We start from the raw sequence: 21,179 nt of genomic DNA, 5'->3' as shown, positions 1-21,179 counted from the left end.
TGTTCCAATCAACAGGCACTTACATTATTTAACTTGTCCACTATTGTGAAATTTGGATTTTCAATATGAGGGTTTGGAAAAACAAAATGTTGTACTATCTGAAATTTTGAACCATCTCAATCCCTAAACCAATTATCATTTTGTGTTTAGGAGATAGAATCTCAAGTCCGGAGTTAAAAGGAGAACAATTTTTTTTGAAAATTCTAAAAAATAATTTTGTTCACTGAGACCTAAGTAACACATTTAAATTAACTTATTTTTAGATGCTTTCAACTTTTAAGCACTTGTTTATTTAAAGGTTATAAAATAGTTTTAATCACCCACTTTTAGGCGTCAAAGATAGGATAACATCTACTTGTCAATTTATAACATACTCCCTCCGTTTCATAAAGAGTGACCTGGTTTGACTTGACACAAAGTTTTAGAAAATAAAGAAGACTTTTGAATCTTGTGGTCCTAAATTAAAGTTATGTCAAATGTACTAAATTGCCCTTCAATCTTGTGGCTTTAAACATGCCACGTGGAAAGCTAATTAAAATGTTACCAAAAAGGGAAAAAGGTCATTCTTATTTGAAACAGAGGGAGTAACTTTTTAATATTGTCATTCTAACTGGCGACACCTTGAAATGCCATATTCGTTTTGATGCTCTGTTACATTATTATTGGTGGAGTAAAATACTAAGAATTTTTTAAGAAGTTAATTTGATTAAAACACTTGTAACGATAGCTATACGAATATGAGTTTCCTTTTCAAGTTATTAAAGATGTTCAAAATGAACAAGTGGTTATAAAAGAAATTTATTTTGAAGAGTGAAATTTCTCCGAGATGACAAATTGTTGCTTATCAAATGCCAAGGGACAATTTTGAAATTTGCACTGTGCCAACAGTGGCGAGAGCGGGATGCATATGCATGTCATCAAGTTATAATAGATTGATAATGACAAGTCAGTATACTAGTGAATAGTTATTTGAAAAGTATAAGACGGCAGACTAAGTGCCCGTTTGGATTGACTTATTTTAGGTGATTTTACGCCAAAATAGCTTTTAAGCAGTTTTAAAATATTCGGGTAAAGTTAAAAAGTGCTTATAAGCACTTATTTTAAAGCCAAAATAACAAAAATAAACCAAAAGCCACAAGTTGGAAATCCTAACTTATGATTTTTGGCTTATAAGTCATAAGCCAAAAGCCAATCCAAACAGGCCCAAGGGGAGGCACAATTGAAAGAGGATTTTAAACATGAACTAGCACAGGCAAACTTCCCTTTTTTCCCAAGCATGGGCAGCTGTAACCATGCTATTTGGTCAAATATAAACAACACCTGATGGCAGTTCCAAGAAACAGATGATAGAAAAGATACTCAACATGAATACGTAACCGTCCACTCTATTAAAAGATACTCAACATGAATACGTAACCGTCCACACTATTAAAGTAAGCAGAGACAAAATACTTATTCTTCTTGAATCAACTACTTTTGGCCACATACAAGGATATAAGAAAGTCAAATATAACCAATCAACCTCCATCAAGATGTAGAGAAAAAGGAAACGTGCAACAATCTTCCCCTAAGAAAAACCAAACAGCACAACTCCTTGGGAAAAGTCATTAGTTATCAACAATCTACCCCCACCAAATTTGTCAAGGCATTTTTGTCATTGCTTTGGCTCAATAAGCAAGAATAACTGGCACTAATTCTAATTCTTCATATCCTTTATTTTGGGGTAAAAGATTACTCATGCAGAGAGAATAAATACTATTGGGGTAAAAGATACCAATAATATGCACCAACATAGAGTAGCAAATATGCTCAGCTTCAAACTAAATGAAAAAGGAGAGAATAATGGAAATTAAGTGACATTGAGATAATAAGGGTGAGAGGACAAGCAAATAGCTGATATCCTCCACTTGGCTGCGGCAGTCATCTGAAAAATAAAACCACCTATAGACCAGCAATTATCTAAAGACTGAAACAACTCACTATACGGAGAGAGGAAATAGCACAGGGATACAAATTACACACTGAGTTGCAGACAACCAATTAACATGTGAAGAATCTGACACGACAGACCCATAATAGAAGTATCTACTAAGACTCAACAAACAAACACCCCCCTTGGCGTATCCTTGTCCTCACACCTCCAAATACACATAGTAGTTCTAACCATTAGGCCCATTCACTGCAAGAACACAAAAAAGTATATTATGATTTGGAATGACTACGTAATTGAATTACTACCAGTCTAGAAAAATCTAAAATCGACTCAAAAGGAAGGAGACTGGATATAAAGAATCTACCTCTGCATCTTCACCTCCACCAGCTTTGTTTGTGGCATCTCCCTTTTGGGCATCTTCTGTGAAAGGGCAACAAAATTTTAACACGCAAAATTAGCAAGTTTTCCCCTCAGATTCAGTAAATTAGGCAATATATTCATCTAGCTCCACCCCCAATACTGCTATTAATATCACGTTTTTATGCCTTGTCAAACTATCTTGCGCTGCATTTATCATATATTTCTAAACGAAATAATTACTCACTGGGGAATAGCATTTTGATTGAAGGGCACATGTAAACTAACTGAAAAAATTGTACAAGTACACTGTCAAAATACAAGCAGATACCCAAGATTCAGCTGAAGGTAACACCAAGAAAACTGCATGGTTAATCCTATGCAAGAAAAGAAACCCATGACATAAGAAAAACCCTTCAAGAACTAATACTTCCTTGCCTGACTCTTTTTTTCTCCTTCAAGGAATAAGCAATGCCACACTTCTTCTTTATCACCCTGGACTTATTTTGTTAAAATAGTGAGTTAGCACTTAGTATTACAATATCATCTTCTTAACTTTTCCTTTCTGAAACCAAGAAATCTCGGAAAGGCAATGGTGCACATTTCAAAACTTAGGTGATAATGGGCCCTTCCTTCTATTACTCCACTTAAATACAAGGCTTCTATATGTGTCAGGGTTTGACCCATGACAACTTCCCAACTCGCATATCACACGCTATGCTCTTACCTTTATACCAAAGCCCTTGGGGCAGTTCTCTTAATGCTATCTAAAAGGTTGCAGAACCAAATTAGTTTTTTCTGTAGACATCTCACATGTGATTAAGCTATCAAAACCACTGAAGAAACTATAGCAACTACTAGCAGAAAAGACACGCAAAGATCTCAACCAAGCCTGAGAATAGTAATTTCAAGCTAAACAGAGATAATTATAAGAAACAAATAAGTAGATAAATAAAGTGCTGTCAACCAGGGAAAATTATGAACACCAGGAAAACTCTAGATTATACAAACGCCAAGGTGTCATAGGATATTAGGATATGAGTCAAAGCATACCAGCATCCTCTGGAAGATCAGAAGTCCACAAGGTGAGGTTGTCCCTTAGAAGCTGCATAATCAAGGTGCTGTCTTTGTAGGAATCCTCATTCAGGCTATCCAGCTCAGATATTGCTTCATCGAAGGCCTGTTTTGCCAGATGGCATGCCCTGGAGAAAACAGATTATAATCAGCTGAGCCTAGAAACAAGTATGGACACACCGATTAAAAAAGGTATGGACAGCTTCAAGAAGATGAATATACAAAAGACAAACCTTTCAGGTGAATTCATGATCTCATAGTAGAAAACAGAGAAATTCAAAGCCAGTCCCAAACGAATTGGATGAGTGGGTGGTAATTCCGCCTCCGCAGCAGTTGTAGCTGACTGCACAAGTTTTAGCAACAAACAATAAGTGGAAGCAGACAGACACACATATATCACCAAATTAATAGGGAATTCAACATCTAAATGCAGCATACAGAATTGGAGAAAAGAAAAAAGGAAAGAATTGGATTTTATTATACAATACAAGAATTGGGTTGCAGCCTACTGGTAGCTACTCTGACCCACTTCTCTTAGATGCAGGTTCTAATCCATAAAAAAGACACTCCCTCTTCTACCTTCCTTCCACTATTCACAGGCCTACCGCCACCCAAAAAAGTTTTTAAATAATGGGACACAGACTATCCTGGTCAAAGAGGACTGTGATAATACCCAAGCAAATGCTAACAAAAGGAAAAGTGAGCTCTAAGTTCTGGTGGGGTTTTAAGCACAAAATGCAAATGAAGTGTGGGATTTAAGAAAAAGTATTAGTTTCATTCTAAGACAAGCTTTTGAACAAGCAAACTCCTCTCACTTTGCAGGTCATTAGATTATGAATCAACCATTCACTGACAATCAACCTACTTTTACTGCTCAACCTTTTACTTGTGTACTTAAGAACTGCTTTGAAGAGTATATATATTAAAAACAAGTAAAGAAGCACTATTCTCAGAAACAGCGAATATTTGTTTATGACAGATTAGAGACTATAGAAAAAGTTTAAATTAAAATTACAGTTAGAAACACTGATTCTAACCAAAAAAAGAAAGATTCAAGGGATTAATGATAGCATCTAGGACATTTTCCACTATCAAGAATAAGGGGGAGCATGGGAACTGACATGTGAGTCACTCTATTTTTGAGAAGCCAAGTCGCAAGCAAACCATATACCTGATATGCTTTCAACGAAAGCTCTGCAACCTCCTTCTTGTCATTACCAGCTTTAAATTCTGCAAGATAACGATAATAGTCCCCCTTCCTGCAGGCAGAGACAGATCAGCTTAACAACTCCAGTTTTCTGAACTTCCCAAAACAACATATATTTAGAACTCAGACCGACAACAAACAGAAATCAGAACCCTCACATCTTGTGGTAAAACACAGTTGATTCGCCTGCAGTGCATGACGGAATTAGATGCTGATCAATGACCACCATAATATCATTGCAAATGTTGGTGAGCTCCGACTCCACCTTTTGCAGGTACTCCTTGATTCGCTTGACATTTTGCTCATTTCCTCTAGATTCTTCCTTCTGCTCAATAGAGGACAAGATCCTCCAAGATGCTCTCCTAGAACCTACCACATTCTTATAACCAACAGAAAGAAGATTCCTTTCCTCCACAGTCAATTCAACATCCATGTTTGCGACATTCTTCATTGCTTCAACCATTTCTGTACCACAATTCACAATTCCTTAAAATCTCAACCAATTACATAAAATATGAAATCTAGTTGCATTTTCCATGCATTTAACCAAACAGATCAAAAAAAGGTAAATCTGTGTAGAACTTCCAAGCAGATAAAAAACATTTGCTAACATATTAATTCTGAATACATTTTTAAAAATCCTTAATACATCAAAAGCACCAACTGTATCATATCAACGAAAACTCAAATTCCAAGTAACCGGTAATCCATTTATGAGTAGTTCAACATTCTTCAAGCGCATCAACTCTCTCCGTACGAATCCTTAAAGGTACTGAAGTCCTACAACCTACATAAAACGATCAGAGCCTAATTGCATTTCTATTGCATTTAACCAAAGTGGATCAACAAAGTTTGTGTGCTCAACTGCTGACCTAAGTCCATTTGCTGATATATGAAACTTCAAAAGCACCAATTGTTGCATCTCAATATAATCAACTTATGAGTAATTCATCCTTCAATCGGATCAACCATCTCTGTACTAAAAGTCCTACAACGTACATAAAATGACTAGAGTCTAACTGCATTTAACCAAAACGGATCAACAAAAGTTAATCCATGCTGACCTAAGTCCATTTACTAATATATAAAACTTTAAAACATCGAAAGCAACAAGCGCAGCATTCCAGTAAAATTTTACATTCTGAGCAACAAAAACATAACTAACAGTTCCATTTCCGAACCTTTTCAGAGTAATCACATGAGAGATACATCAAATTAAAGCATATACTCAAAAGAAACAGAAACAATAACAGATCTACACACAGTAAAAAGTAGAAACCCTAACCATCGTAGCGTTCGGCTTGCTCAGCGAGCTTAGCGACGTAGACGAAGTTCTCACGTTCTTTGGAAGAAGCCATTTCCGATCTCTCTCAAATTGAAATCAAAGATATTTTGTAATGAAGACAGAGAGTTTGCTCTATTCTCTCCCTTTTTGCTTCTCTGGTTCTGTGTGAATGTGCTTTCTCGATGACGATTTTACGGCAGTAGCTACAGTGAGTGGAGTTTTATCTAACAAGGGCTTCCTTAAAAGGGAAATAGCACTTGTCATCCTTTAACTTTTGTTTTCTACTAGAATAGCCCCTAGAGAAGTTCAAATTAAATTTAACCCCTACAAAAATTTATTTTTTACATGTGACTGTCCTGTTAATTTGTGACAAATAAAATATGTGGGAATACATTGAAACCTTTAAACTTCCATAAAACTTTAGGAGTCGTTTGGTAGCTAATTAGAGTTATGCAGGTATTTTTAATATAGGGATTAGTTATGAGTGAATTTATGTATAATTTTATACAAAATTTTCACGTTTTATCCTGCATAAAATAATACATAGATTCTCTCATAACTTATACATGTATTAATTATGCAGATTTCTAAATTATCAACCAAAACGTTAAATTAAACATATTAGTACATGGATAACTTGTTTCTCATCCAGAGCACTAACTTCAATCAAGATCTTAGTAGGCTAAAGGAAAGCAGGAATAATATGCACAAATGACTCAAGTAATCCACTTCACCATTAACTCTCTCATACATTTGCCAAAAGCCAAAACATAGCCAAAGTCAATAAATCAAGTGCAACATAGCTAATTAGGTAATGAAGATCTTTTGTTCTTCCTTTCTTTCTTCTGCAACCATTTCCCTTTCATTTTTATCACGTAAAAATGACTCCTCACAAGCACCTCCAACACAATTATTTGTCCATTTATCAGGTAAAACTAAGCTCTCTTTGTAATAATCAACATAACGCGGATTGTAACACCAACCATTTGTAGAGTTACCAAGGCCAACATCTTTAAACTTTCCAACAACATGATCAACTGAAACCAATACTGTACGATTCGCTTTCACCATTTTTCCTTATAGAGTCATTGGCCTCACCAATTCATGAGTAACCACAAGCTCATCTAGAGCAGACCTTCCATTATAGTAAGCTGTCAAGAAATAATCATCACGAAGAGGAATATAATTTCGTGTAAAGTAACGAGACATAATACTGAACTTTTTCACCCATGAATCTATGTGACTGTTCAGTGTTCACTTTGAACACACAAAAGCCTTTTGGAAGTCCAATGTGGTACTCTTGGGAAGATACAAAAACACTTCTAGTTCTCTGTTTGAGACTCTTCAGTTCTAAAAAAGAATTGTATAGGCCAAAGAACCATTTCTCCGCACACTTTCTAAATGATCAACATCAGTAACAACAATATGATTTAAAGCTGAAACTGTAGCTACAAAATCAATTTACTTCTATGTTAGTGGCTAAGCTGTTCGTGGATCCAAATAGATAAATAAATATTTACTATAATGGATGAAAGAAAATTATTATTGCTGAAATTTAATTTGGCAGCAACTCACGTCATGAACAGCATCTGAGATCAGTTTCATTTGGTTTTCACCTGTAAAATTGAAAAGCAAAATCACTTCCAATGGAAATGGTTTCATATATCATATTCGTAACAAAAATTAGCATGAATAGTTCATTGCACCTTTCTATCAATAGCCCAGACAACATCTGTGGTACTGTTAGGGAGAAAATATGTACCTAAAACAATAAAGGTTTGGACTTGCTTTTCCTATTTTTTTTTTAGATAAGGGTAACTTTGTATTCACAAAAGATTCATCATCCAAGAGATGACGAATTGGAAACTTACATCCCATAGCGTGATGAGCACACCTCCATGATGTTAATCAGATTACAAGTTTCCTAAGAAATCAATTAATTCTACCCATCCCCCACCAAGTCTTGTTTACACCAAAAAAATAGAAGACTATTACAGTTTGCTTTAATCCTCTGAAAATTGATTTTCTGTCCTTCAAAACACCTAGCATTCCTTTCCTTCCATATAGACCACCAGATGCATGCTGGGATGAGCTTCCACCATTCTTCCTTCTTGCCTCTACTTCCAACTCCTGGCCAGCTGTTCAGGACCTCCAAAGTAGTCTTTGGCATCACCCAACTAATCCTCAGACTGCACAAAAACGTATTCCACAACCTTGTAGCGGTTTGACAGTGAATGAACAGATGATTATTCCACAATCTTTAGACCATCCCCCACACTGATGCATATGTTGCTCCTGAAGTGTGGCCATAATCTTCTAATGGTCTTCCAAACACTACATCCAAAAGTGCCCATAACCTCTTTAGTTGTCCATTGATTAAATAAACCATATTTGCCTGCAATGAATCTTCTCCATAAGGCTCTGTCTTCAGTACAAAATCTCCATAACCATTTCTGAAGTAGACAGCTGTTCTGTAGACTCAGGTTCTTCAGGCCTAAGCCTCCTTGGATTCTATTGAGTGTGATTGACTCCCACTTTACCAGATTATAGCCTCCCTTTTCCTTGTTACCCTGCCATAGAAAAGTTCTCTGTAGCCTATTAATTTTCTTCTCAATGTTCTTGGGGATTGGAAATAAGCTCATCATGTAGGTGGGCAGTTAAGCACCAATATTTGTTGTCTTTCTTTTGTTAAGAGCACTACTTCAGCTGAGCAATCTGAGAAGAACAGACCAAATTTGACATAAAAATTGGAAATTGAAAGAACAAACGAATAGGAAAGAGTAAGAAAGCTCTTCTCTCTGTTGGAGCAACAATGTTCTGGGTGTAGCAGGCATGAAAGGCATATCAGTGGAATAAAAACTCTGTGGTAGCCGATGACATGAACAACTGAAATAAGCAAAGAAAAATATTGTCAAAAGGAAATACCAATATTGACCTTGGTTGTAACATCAAGTTTCACTTATTATACGTCGTGTACAAGTAGAAAGAATGTCAGAATAAGCAGAACAGGCTCACATACCTTAACAGAAGTTTGGAGCCGGTGTAAACCAAAGTTCACTTGGCAGCAGATCATTGCTGAACAAGCGGTTGTGCCAACGTCTAAGAGCTCGTTGATGAAATATCGCTTGTTCAACAATAGTTGTGCTGTCAGGGGAACTATAGTTTATCTTATGGTAGATCCAATGGTCGCTCTTTCAGAATTCTGAAGGGAAGAAGATAAATCAGTTGGTTAATAATTATATATGTAGATTATGTCTAATGGAGGAAAATGTTGCCAGTAAAATAAGCAGTGATATAAAGAGACAAAATGCTGACGGATATATGAAGTGACCAAGGACGGTTCTCAAAGTCATTCAGTTACGTGGAGTCAAGGTTGTGATCCGAGAAGAAGTTACTGAACTGTAATGGTTGATAAATAGTACACTATATTTGGCATTCGGTGTTTAATTATCTTAATCGTATGAATGGCACAACAAACTCCAAGAGGCTCATATTCAAATCATTTTGCACAACAAAATTTACAATTCAAAGACCTTAAAATGGTACATAGTTTGAGCCAAGTTCAATATTCAGAGCAGTTCTTTTATTTTGCCGGTGACCTGGACACTCTAAAAGGTGCAAGGAGTGAAAGAATGAGAACACATACTGGTATGAATTAAACATGAGACTATTCACTCTGTTTGTATTATTGTAGCCCATCATATCACAATTAATTGTATTATATTGTAGATACAACGTTTGGATAAATTGTACCGTTTGTTGTTGTTTAATAATATTTTTCACGTTTTGTTTGACTGTATCGTGTTGTATTGTAACAGGTAAGTTTACTACAATACCCTAAACTATTGTATGCATTAAATTTATCACCAATTTGGAAGAACAACTAAGACATTGTATTTCTGCTAATTTTTTTGCCGACTTCCTTGCTTACACTGTATCAACATAAACTACTCAATAGCACATGCTACATAGAATAGCATCAGATTCACTTCACAAAAAAAAGAGACATGCAACTCAAAGACAATTATTTTCAAAAAGAATTTGAAAACATTCTTTTCTTTTGGATCAAGCATATCATGTATGGTCCAGAACTTATAACAAAGTAAGTGTTTTCCAACAAGTCATGTTATTAATTGTTAATGGTCCAGGTTCTCTTAGCATCTATACTATTGTTCGCGTGTTAAAGTTCATACTAATAAATATAGTGATGAAAATAAGGAAATGCAAAAAAGGTTCTCCATAAACTGAGATATAGTTAAAGCAGAATAATAACTTTAAGAATATAGTTATGGACAAAAAAAAGTACCTGTATTTCGAAACAAGGGCAGAAACCTGAGCAAATAAAATAGTTAACTAAGAAGAAAGAAAAAGAGTGCAAACGTAGGGTATGGGTATTTCAATGGAGTTAAATAATATAGGGTAAAGGGTAAAATAGAATTATGAAATATTAAGTAAGGACATAATTTGAAAGAGAAATTAGGTAACGACGCGATCACACCATATAAAGTCATTACATAAAAGGGCGCTTTTCACTGTTACGTAATGACAGAATTAGCAATATAATATAATATATTTTAGTTAACAATCAAAATAAACATTGTATATACGATACAACAATACAAACACTATGTAAAACAAACCTTTAGTAATGGACGGCTTAGCTGTATTGCAGTTTTTATTACAAGCACCTGATGTAGAACCTAACATAAAAATATTTGTCAATATATATTAATGATTTTTTGTAGATTTGGCTAAAGTTATGACAACTTTCAGTAACTTACCTTCCTCATAGATAGAATGAAGACTTCCTATGTCAAAAGCGGGAAATGAGGGAAGCTCAGTAACTGCGTAGATCAGGCAATGATCAGAATAGATGTTCAGAATAGTAAGTGAAAAGACATATTCATGCAGAGGAAGAAATAAGCATTTGCACAAAATGGTGAAATAGAGTTTGTGTTTTTTTGAAAAAGGGTAATTGTAAAACGGTGAAACAGTGTGTTCAATCCAGAGTTCAATAAATTTTAGATCTGATATGTTTACCAGTTTTGGAAGTCTAGCAAGAGTTTTTCATATTAAGGATACGCTTTTCATTAGCTATCATAAGTTGGTAGAGTTCACGGCACCTAAAATTTCTATCAGCTTATTTCTTATCAGAGTTGGGGCATTAGCTTGTTTGTCCAGCATCCGTGGATATTAAACTTGTTGCTCCCAAACTTTTTGTTGCTGCAAGTGTTCTATCCCAGTGTTATCAAAGGTGAAAAGCGCAAAAAAGCTCTAAGGTCCGTTGGGACTTTAAGCGCAGAGCACAAATAAAGTGTGGGCTTCAATGAAAAAAGGCGCAAAGGGAGAAAAGAATACAAATATATATGTTTAGTCCAAGACTAATAACTATAAACATGAATGACTAACATATGACCAAAGAAATTGAAAAAGATCATGATAAAGTGAAATATTAATTGTTTAGTGTCACTTCTTCAGAAAAGGCTCATTGGCAAGGAAAAGTTTGCCTTAAAACCTTAATGACGACATTGAAGCGCACATAAAGCGAGGCAAAGCGCTCAACACGTTTTGAGCCTCACTTCAGGGCTTAAGCACGCCTTTGACTACACTGTTCTACCCTCTTTACTACTGTTGGACCTGCTTCCCCAAACAATTTATCAAATTAGTATTATTATACGGAAAATTTTGGATAAAGAAAATCTAAAGCAATAAAGATAACTTTAAACGGACAAGATTTTTTATCAAAAAAACTTCAAAAGTCATGCCACATATTTAGAAAGAAGATCAAGGAGAGAAATGTGTAGTTATCCATGCAATCAAGCCTAAGCTTGATCAAGACTTTAGCCAAACACTTGATCTGCAAGTTCAACTCTTTCCTCTACTTCACCTTTTAACCCCGAAGTCGGTAGAAACAAACTAAACTATTGGGAAAATGAAAGTCAACCAAACTATCAGCAGAGAAACCAAGTACCAAGTTAAAATACAAATTCAAACCCTTAAATGCAAATAGATAATAAATAATAGTTTATTCTATGGAACCTGATAACATGATATGGAAACACCATCAGGATGGACTATTCTTAATAAATGGGGTGTACAATAGGAGGCTGACTGAAGTAACAGAGAGGTCAACAGGACTGGAAATTTGTATGGAAAAATGTGGCACCAATCAAGTTGAAATGCTTCACCTGGCTAGTAGTCAGAAGAGCTATATCTTGTCGGACTCATGACGCACTACAGAAAAGGGAAATCTACATTGCTTCAAGATGCTCATCATGTAAGGAGGCTTTAGAGACAAACAACCACCTTTTCCTACATTATAAGAGTTACAGCACAAGGGTGGGCATCATTCATCAATTTGGCTAAAGCCCGCTAAGGTGAACTGGTCTATGTCAGAGCATACTGCTAATCTTTTATGTTGTTGGATTAGGATGGGAGGTAGCAAGTGCCAGAAGATTTGGTGGAATACAATACCTGCCTGTATTTGGTGGAACATTTGGAAGGAGAGAAATGAGAGGATTTTTGAAGGCAAAGAGAGCTCCGTATAGAAGATCAAGTGGAAAGTCATAACTTCTTTATGTTCTTGGTGTAAAGAACAATGTATAGAAGAGGAAGTTCAGTTACTTGACTTCATGGGATTACTGCAATTAGTTTCTATAAAGTATAATTTTTTGGAGGTGGCCAGCATTAGGGCATGCTCAGGAATAAAAAGTTACTGGTTCAAAAGAATGCAAACAAAACCAGTTCACAGGCATGGTGATGAAGAAACCAACTGCAAAAGAAGAGTGAGGAGGCTGGAGATGTTCTAGAGTACAAAGAAGCTTCAGAAACTTTGGCAACGGAAGATACAATAGGAAACAAAAAAAATGCAGTGTAAAAACCTGGAAGAGAAAACGGAGGAACCTAGCAAGATCCAGATGTTGCATTTTAAAGCAAATGGCCAGGCAGGCATGTTGACAAAACAGAGGCCTGAAGCAGGAAACAGTTGCTTCTCATATGAGAGAAATGTACAATTTACTTACTACTGTTTTGTCTAATGGCCGAATGCCCCATGATGTTTTCTGGGCTCCTCCTTCAAGGCCTCCATCTTATTTATCAACTTACTTGAATTATACTTATTAGTTACCCTTTTTCAGAAATTTCTAGTTCTCTTTGAGTGTACAAGGAGGGCCGGTTATTCACCTAGACTTACTGAATTAGGAATTCCACCAAGTTCTTGAACACATGCTGATATGAAATTAATGCACTGTATTTGTCTTTTAAAAGAATGAAAGATCTCTATATCTTTACCTTCTCGTTTTTCATCTTATCTTAGAATCTAAAGATCGACGATATACCTTTCACTTTTTTTAAATCCCTCTCTTCTTAGTTGCTCATCTTTCTGGGAATCTAACGGTCGTAGACTACCTACTTGTGGCTATGTTGAAGAATTATTTACCCCTAGCAGTAGCAAGGACCCTTGATCCAAGGGTCTTTTGAAAACAGCCTCTCTAACTTCACGAGGTAGTGGTAAGGTCTGTGTACACGCTACCCTCCACAGACCCCACTTTGTGAGATTTCACTGGATATGTTGTTGTTGTTAGTAGCAAGGACTTGCAACTTTCAAAGGGGTTACCAACCACACGAATCACTATAACAAACCCTCACTTTACTTAATGGATAGTGTTTGTTCTCTTTCAATAAACAAATTGAGAAATTGGGGAGAAAGAAGAAAGCTAAATTTGGTGATGACCTAAAAGCCATTGGACCCTATACCTCACTGACCAAAGACAGAGGTGCATTGTATTGGACTGAAGTATGACCACTGTATACCTGTGTGACTGTGTCATTGACAAATATAAGCCAGTCAAGTACACATCATCTTGTAGCGAATTTCGTGCAGAACAAGCAAAATAAAAGTAATGCTAAAGGAGGAAATACCAGACAAAGAAACCCAAACAGTTTCCTTTCTAGAAGCAAATATACTTCTGCAAAGACTGGTTGCATAAAATTTCTAGCTAGTACATCAAAAGAAACCCTAGCGCAACTGCATGTTAATGGCAACTGAAATTGAAATTTCAGCTAAGACGAAGACTAAACTCCTATCAGCAAGATGTAGAAGAGAAGAGGAAGATGAAGGAACCAGAGAGGATAAGCCCATCACAACTTGTTGTAAGATCAACAAAATAGAAAGAAAGGCATGTGATCATGACAACTAAATGCAGTTCATAAGTGGTCTTTAGAATTACTACCGAGAAAATTGGCGAGAAACAGTAATCAGTTAGTCTGCAAACCACAATCCAAGACTATTCTACCATTCTTAATCCAAAAGTTTAGCACCCACGAGCAAATGTGCACTTCAATTTGTGTAGTGACAGGCAATTGTTGGATCTGTGATTACGGTTTATTAGACTGTGTGAGTTATGCCTATATCCCTAAAATAACCGTTATGTTGCGGTGAAGGAAGAAGGATCACAAGGCATTTGAAGATAACCTGAAAGATTGTTCCAGCATATACTGTTTGGTTTTTTTGGAGTAATAACAGCTATGCTACGGGCGCTACCCAAGGGGGAAACACAACAGATATCCTCTAACAAATCCAATTTCAGTAAATAGACGATGTAAAAGTTTTCTAGTATACTAAAAAAACCAAGGTGCCAAGATAAACACACAAACCTTGAAGTATCATGCACCAAACATTAGATAGATATATAAACACACAAACCTTAGAAGTATCATGCACCAAACATTAGATAGATAAACACACAAACCTTAGAAGTATCATGCACCAAACATCTATCAAGAAAGTAATTAAGACAAGTATTTACAGTCTGTCTTTAGAACAAAGAGTTTCAGTACCCTAGAGTATTAAATATGCCATACGCTTCTGGCTCATGGAAGCTTTGACCTTCCACTACATCAAAAGAGGTCTTCATTGTGAGACTGAACCCTGCCAAATAATGTAATGTTTGCATGAAATTGAGAAGACTTTTAAGAGAAAATAAGTTGGCATATGCCTAAGGGATCAACACCTAAACTTCAGTGAACTAACTTCAATCAAAAACTTACTGAGCTAAAGGACTTCAAGTGCAACATAGCTAATTAATTGGACAATGAAGGATCTTTGACTTGCTTGATCTTCCTTCCTTTCTTCCGCAACCATTTCCCTTTCATTTTTGACACGTAAAGCAATCCACTCATGTGCAAAAGAGATGCAATCCGGATTCTATATTTAGATTTTTCCCTTGAGATCCTTCTTTTCCCATCTTTGGGCTCTCTCTTCCATAAATTGGATGACTCCTCACAAGCATCTCCAACACAATTATTTGTCCATCTATCAGGTAAAACAAGGCTCTCTTTGTAATAATTAACATAACGTGGATTGTAACACCAATCATTTGATGAGTTACCAATGTCAGCATCTTTAAACCTTTCACCTGTATGATCAACTGAAACAAATAATCTTCGGTTACCTTCCCATAAGATTTCACCATTTTTCCTTATAGCCATTGGCTTCAGAAATTCATTAGCAATCTCAAGCTCAGTTGGAGCAGCGCTTCCAGAATAAGGTGTCCAGAAAATGTCATCACGAAGAGGAATATGTTGTGCAAACTGATTATTTTGGATGCTGAACTGTTTCACCCATGAGTCTGGTGCACCATACTCTTTCATCATCCAAATATCAATAGGTTCACGTTTGTCATAGTTATTATCAACCAAACAAAGAGATTCCTCTGACACAAAAAGGAACATTTCATCATAGTGTGATCGTGACTCATTGATTAAACTACTCGGCAATATCATCTCTGAGAATATCTCATCATGCATGTTGAATAAAACAATCACATTCACAAATGATAATACATCCCATTTGGAAGCAATCCAATGAGAAGCTCCATTCACATACGCCTGTGATGTAGTGGCAAGGAATAGGTAAGACAGAGAGACATGGCTAATGTCTTCCCAAACACCAGTACTTAGCTTATAAAGATCAACATGAGGTGGAAACGGATGAGACGAAGTGTCTCCTACTCTTACCACCTTGTAGTCATTGGTAACATGATCAAAACCAAACCCCAACGCATAAGCATATGTATCACATTTCTCACATGTATAAATTTGTTCTGGGAGTTCTACAGGCTTTCTGATAGATGGGTTCCAAAAGTAGAAATGATTCAAGTAATTCAATTGGTCGGCAGCAGCAAGGCACACAATCCCATTACAACTGCCCACAATAGTTACGACACCGTTACTGCACTTGAATGAAAAATCTAAGTGGTTATTTTGATCCAATTTCTCATTATAACGGAATAACGCATAAATATCTATTTCTGTGTTTCCAGAGTAATTTTGAATCAGGATGTGATCATCTTGTTTCTGATTGAGATGCGTAGAGATAAAATTAGGGCTAGTAAGAAGAGAGTACCATGACTTGCAAACACTTCTGCATCGAAGGATTGATTTGATTGGTAACCTTGTGAAGATCTTAATCATCAAGTCTTTTGGCACATAATCCGACATTTCTCTCCCGCGGCGAATCTGTTCAACTGAATTGAATTTCTCTGTTCTTCGAGAGCTAAAAAAAACTAACTCCACTCTTCTACACCTTCGTGGTTGAACCCTAAAATCTGCTGCTAATTTATTTGTGCAGCTTCATATCTCGATTATCTATTTCTAGTTTAACACAAAACTTTTTTGAAGTACAATGTGGTACTTTCAGGAACAAAAAAGGTTAAAACTGATAGAGAAATATCCTTTATTGTTCTATTGGCCCCAAAATATTCTTGACATCAATCTTTGTATCCTTTTATTACCTTTATTAGATTCACCACACGTTCTTTGCATGTTATGTCTATTCTTGAGCACGTGTATGTCTATTCTTGATATCCATGTAACCGTGAAATAACGTGACACCGACACTTTATATAATTCGATTCACGTAACCGCAAAATAACGCGACACCGACACTTTATATAATTTGTAAGTTGCTAAGCTCGAATCAACATTTGGGTCTCGGATATATGTAAAGAAATACAAGTACCTTTCAATAGTACCAAGTCACTTGTATCCTAATTTTTAATAGTTTAAGTCTACATGAAAGTAGCATGTTCTACGGTATTTACATGGTGATGATCATCTCATCTCTTATTCAACCGAACCTATGAATACAGCCAATGAACTTTCCATTAGCTAATCAAGCAGTGCATACTTACTTTGTGGGCATTTAGACACCTTGAATTTTTAAATTTTTGAATTTTTGGAAAGAAACTAACAAGAAGTGATAATTAGGTGTAAACGTATTAAATTAAGTATTCTATTCCCACTTTATCATTGTAACGGAACAAAGCATAAATATCAATTTCTGTGTTTCCAGAGTAATTTTGAATCAGAATGTGATCATATTGTTTCGATTAAGATGCGTAGAGATAAAATTAGGGCTAGTAAGAAGAGAATACCATGACTTGCTAACACTTGTGCATCGAAGGATTGATTTGATTGGTAATCTTGTGAAGATCTTAATCATCAATTCTTTTGGCATATAATCCGACATTTCTGTCCGGCGGCGAATCTGTTCAACTGAATTGAATTTCTCTGTTCTTCGATAGCAAAACAACTCCACTCTTCTACACCTTCCTGGTTGAACCCTAAATCTGCTGCTAATTTATTTGTGCAGCTTCATATCTCCATTATATTTCCAGCTTAACACTAAAGGGGCGTTTGGTTTGAAAGTTTGGTTTGAAAATGAGTTATGATTGGATAAGTTATGTTGGAATTAGTTATGATGGGATAAGTTGTGTTGGGATTATTTTTTATTGAGTGTTTGGTTTGTTGTATTCAAAATAATAAATTTTAAGAACAATTTATTTGTTTATAAAAATGTCCTTCATTAATGTAAAAAATGATATAACAAAAGGGTTGAAAGAGACAATTTTTTGTCATTTACCTATTTTATCCCGAAATAAGTTATTCTGGGATTATTATACCACCCAAAGAGAGGAATAACTTATCCCGGTACTAATTATTAATCCCGGGATAAGTTATCCCGAACTTGCCAACCAAACAACAAAATAAGCGGTACTATAATTTAATTCCGGGACTATTTGGTATTATCCCTCACACCAAACGACCCCTAACTTTTTGGAGTACAATGTGGTACTTTCGGGAACAAAAAAGGTTAAAAACTTACTAGAAAAATACCTTTATTGATCTATTGGCCCAAAATATTCTTAACGTCAATCTTTGTAGCTTTTTAATTACCTTTATTATATTCATGCATTATATTTGTATGTCTATTGTTGTACATGTGTATATTTATTATTGCACGTGTATGTCTATTTTGAGATTTATATAATCGTGAAATATTATCGAAATGTTTTTTACAAAATTCTTTATTATTGTCATCGAGAACTTGCGCTAACACTTTATATAATTTGTAAGTTGCTAAGCTTGAATCAACATTTAGATCTCGAATATACGCAAAGAAATACAAATTACCTTTCATTAATACCATTTCACTAGTATCCTAATTTATAATAATTAAGTCTACATGAAAGTAGCATGCTCTTCGCCCTTCGGTATGTGCATGGTGATAATCATCTAGTCTCTTATTCAATCGAACCTATAAATACAACCAATAAATTTTTCATTAGTTAATTATCCCGCATACTTATTTTTGTGGGTGATTACACTCCTTAAATTTTTCTTTTTTTGGAAAAAGGCTAACTGCCAGAAGAGACTACGAAACGGTAATTAGGTGTGAGCGTATTAAATTAAGTATTCAAATTTCATCCACAAAAATGAGAATGTGGTAACAATTTATGTACATATAAGGAAACAGGGAATATTAAAGCGTATATGAAGTGTGTCATTTAAGTTTGATTTTTTATTTTTGATTTAAAAACTATTTTTTAAAATCAATCCAAACGGACTCTTACACTTAATAATTGAACTTATATATAAGATACTCAAAAAAAATAAAACATCAAACAACAATATTACATAATATTACAACCACGAGGATTCTCATCACTAAATGCATCACCAACACGACTACCAAATGTGTTTGAATTGCCCCTGTAAAGACTATAGGCACGACCATAGTTATCGTAGCCGTGTTTGCGATAGTTATAGGCGGAAGCCGGTGGTTCTCCGGCGTAATAAGTGGCCGGACCACTGCAACCTTGTTGTTGATAATAATGATCAGTGACATAACTAGGGTTATTTCTCATCTCAGGATTATGAGGAAATTGCCATATTTCAGCTCTTTTACCAGTTCTTCTAACTGTTTTGAGTATTTTCTTTTGATCAGCCCATCCTGTTACCGTCACTTTTTGCATAGCCATATCTATTTCTACACTATCAACACCTGAATTTGACGTCAAAAAGTATATTGAGAATATAATTAACTAATAAATGTGTGTTGTTTCTAACAGTTTAAACTTTTAGATGAAATGATCACACACTTCAACATGATATCAGAGCAGACAAAAGTTTTGGGATCGAATCTATTGTGAATATAGTGCATATAAGTATATTACCTTTAACTTTCTCGAGAGATTTTCTGACCTTGCTCTCACATCCGGCACAATCCATATGTACTCTCATCTCTGTCATCTGTACTCAACCAAAACATAGTACTTATTAAGGCATATAAAATTGGTTCAAAATCTTTCGTTACGATCGAATTATATATAGATTATAGAGAAAAACTAAAGATAGAGGAGATAGTGATTACCGTTGTCATCTTCAAGCTCTTGATGAACTTTAGATATGTTCTTGTTTTGTTTCTTTAGTTACAAAAATATAAAGCTTCTCCAACATGCAACATTTAGTATCCAAAGCTTTGGCTTATAAAGACTTGATACACGCTTATAAATTAATTATATTTCATTCCTTCCTCCTTTTTTTAAAGGCGAAGTCAGAATTTTAATCTCGTGTATTCTGAATTTTATAACAACGATTCAAGTGTCAATAATGGAGCTCTAAAGTCAATATTTATACATATTTAGTTATATTATTTGAACAAAAGTTACTGAGTTCGACTGAATCTATATCCAAACTTCTAGCTCCGCGTCTATTCCTTCTCCTCCGTTTCCCGCGTTCTCTCCTACTTAAGAAAATAATATATGTCACCGACTTGTCTCTTCTTTGCTATTGCAGCAACAGAGGGTGCAAATGGGAATATGATTAATGCTTGAGCTGTCACTTAACATGTAACGTAGGATTTATTAGTATGATTGCTTGAGCAATTAGAAAGTTTTAAGTACTTTGACTTTGCTTAATAATATTTAAAAAAATATTGAAATGGGAATTTAGATAATTAATTTTTAAGAATATTGAAACAGAGTAATCAAAATAGTGTAATTACATGTGAAGGCGGAATTAGCGTTGAAAAGGTGCATGTGGAACAGGCGTCGATTCCGATTTTAGCTTCCCCTGTTGTCGCACGTCTATGGTTTTGGGGCGCTGCTGCAGCTTCAATAGCACCACTTCGATTACAATTTACAATCTACAACACAATGCGTTAAATGGAAATAAATTTAGGTGATGGGCCAAATAAACGAATTGATTATTAATTTGCATAAAGATTGCTTGAACTAAAATGAACTAGATCAAGATAAATAAGTAAATAAATAATGGGTCGTAACAATTAACCCAACTTGTCCAGCTTCAACCAAGAAACTAAAGCGTGACTCGATGCAAATTATATTTGTATGTGTCCCTCATTTGTTTGCATGTGTAATATTTCGATTGCAACTGTCGTGGGCAGGGGCAGACCCATATAGGTTCCAAGTATTTTAACTATAATCAAGGGTATTTTAGAGTGAAAAAGTGGATGAAATGTAGTTTTGTACCATTTCGAATACTCCAAGGGTATTTTAGGTCCTTTTTAAATTACAAATTAACTTTACATTTCTCATGTCCTAATCATTATAATTAATAAAAGTTGAATAACATAGCTACAAAATTATATGTACATAATTTCTTGAGTAGTATATATGTATATGTTAATTTCCTTTTCTATTTTTATTTCCAAAAATATCCTAGCCTGAAAACATGATAAGTTAACCTTACAACAACAACAACAAAAACAAAACAAAAAAATTAACTTGTCAAGTAAAAACTTTAAAGAATATTAAATTATGAGTTAAAGAAGGACCATGTTATCAACATAACATAATCATGCAAGCACTAGTTCACTAGAGAGAGAAGCTCCAACTTCTCACTAAAAACTCAAAATACATCATCAATATGTCTCAAAGCCAAGCAATATTAAATCCACCAGTTCCACCAGACAAAATAGGGATTAATGTGACCCCAAGCCAAGATCCAACTAATGGGAG

General features: G+C 35.2%; 3 protein-coding genes across 4 annotated transcripts; all 3 read right to left on the bottom strand.

Moving 5' to 3' along the window:
• Positions 1 to 1,840: 1,840 nt before the first annotated feature.
• Positions 1,841 to 6,075, bottom strand: LOC125875855 (14-3-3 protein 9). 2 transcript variants are annotated; one of them, XM_049556898.1, is made up of 7 exons: positions 5,857 to 6,075; positions 4,730 to 5,036; positions 4,536 to 4,623; positions 3,598 to 3,707; positions 3,344 to 3,492; positions 2,298 to 2,353; positions 1,841 to 2,179 (listed from the first exon to the last, which is right to left on the bottom strand). In XM_049556898.1, the coding sequence occupies exons 1-7, from the start codon at positions 5,927 to 5,929 to the stop codon at positions 2,177 to 2,179; spliced, it is 786 nt and encodes a 261-aa protein (XP_049412855.1). In that variant the 5' UTR covers positions 5,930 to 6,075; the 3' UTR covers positions 1,841 to 2,176. The 2 variants fall into 2 exon arrangements, with proteins under 2 accessions (XP_049412855.1, XP_049412856.1); XM_049556899.1 differs by having other exon boundaries at positions 2,298 to 2,350.
• Positions 6,076 to 8,599: 2,524 nt separating this feature from the next.
• On the bottom strand, positions 8,600 to 16,736 carry LOC125875845 (F-box protein At3g07870-like). Its single transcript, XM_049556889.1, has 8 exons — positions 16,262 to 16,736; positions 14,905 to 16,060; positions 14,695 to 14,785; positions 10,638 to 10,700; positions 10,497 to 10,556; positions 10,163 to 10,188; positions 8,876 to 9,058; positions 8,600 to 8,742 (listed from the first exon to the last, which is right to left on the bottom strand). The coding sequence occupies exons 1-2, from the start codon at positions 16,354 to 16,356 to the stop codon at positions 14,938 to 14,940; spliced, it is 1,218 nt and encodes a 405-aa protein (XP_049412846.1). The 5' UTR covers positions 16,357 to 16,736; the 3' UTR covers positions 8,600 to 8,742; positions 8,876 to 9,058; positions 10,163 to 10,188; positions 10,497 to 10,556; positions 10,638 to 10,700; positions 14,695 to 14,785; positions 14,905 to 14,937.
• A 2,094-nt stretch (positions 16,737 to 18,830) lies between these two features.
• On the bottom strand, positions 18,831 to 19,647 carry LOC125875860 (heavy metal-associated isoprenylated plant protein 28). The gene is made up of 3 exons (XM_049556904.1): positions 19,571 to 19,647; positions 19,374 to 19,449; positions 18,831 to 19,201 (listed from the first exon to the last, which is right to left on the bottom strand). Exons 1-3 carry the CDS (start codon positions 19,577 to 19,579, stop codon positions 18,831 to 18,833), a joined length of 456 nt encoding a protein of 151 aa, XP_049412861.1. The 5' UTR covers positions 19,580 to 19,647.
• Between the last annotated feature and the right edge of the window lie 1,532 nt (positions 19,648 to 21,179).

Source organism: Solanum stenotomum, chromosome 9 (assembly GCF_019186545.1).
Source record: "Solanum stenotomum isolate F172 chromosome 9, ASM1918654v1, whole genome shotgun sequence".
Lineage (NCBI taxonomy): Eukaryota > Viridiplantae > Streptophyta > Magnoliopsida > Solanales > Solanaceae > Solanum > Solanum stenotomum.
The sequence above is the reverse complement of the archived record's forward strand: the minus strand, read 5'-3'. Positions and strand labels throughout refer to the sequence as shown.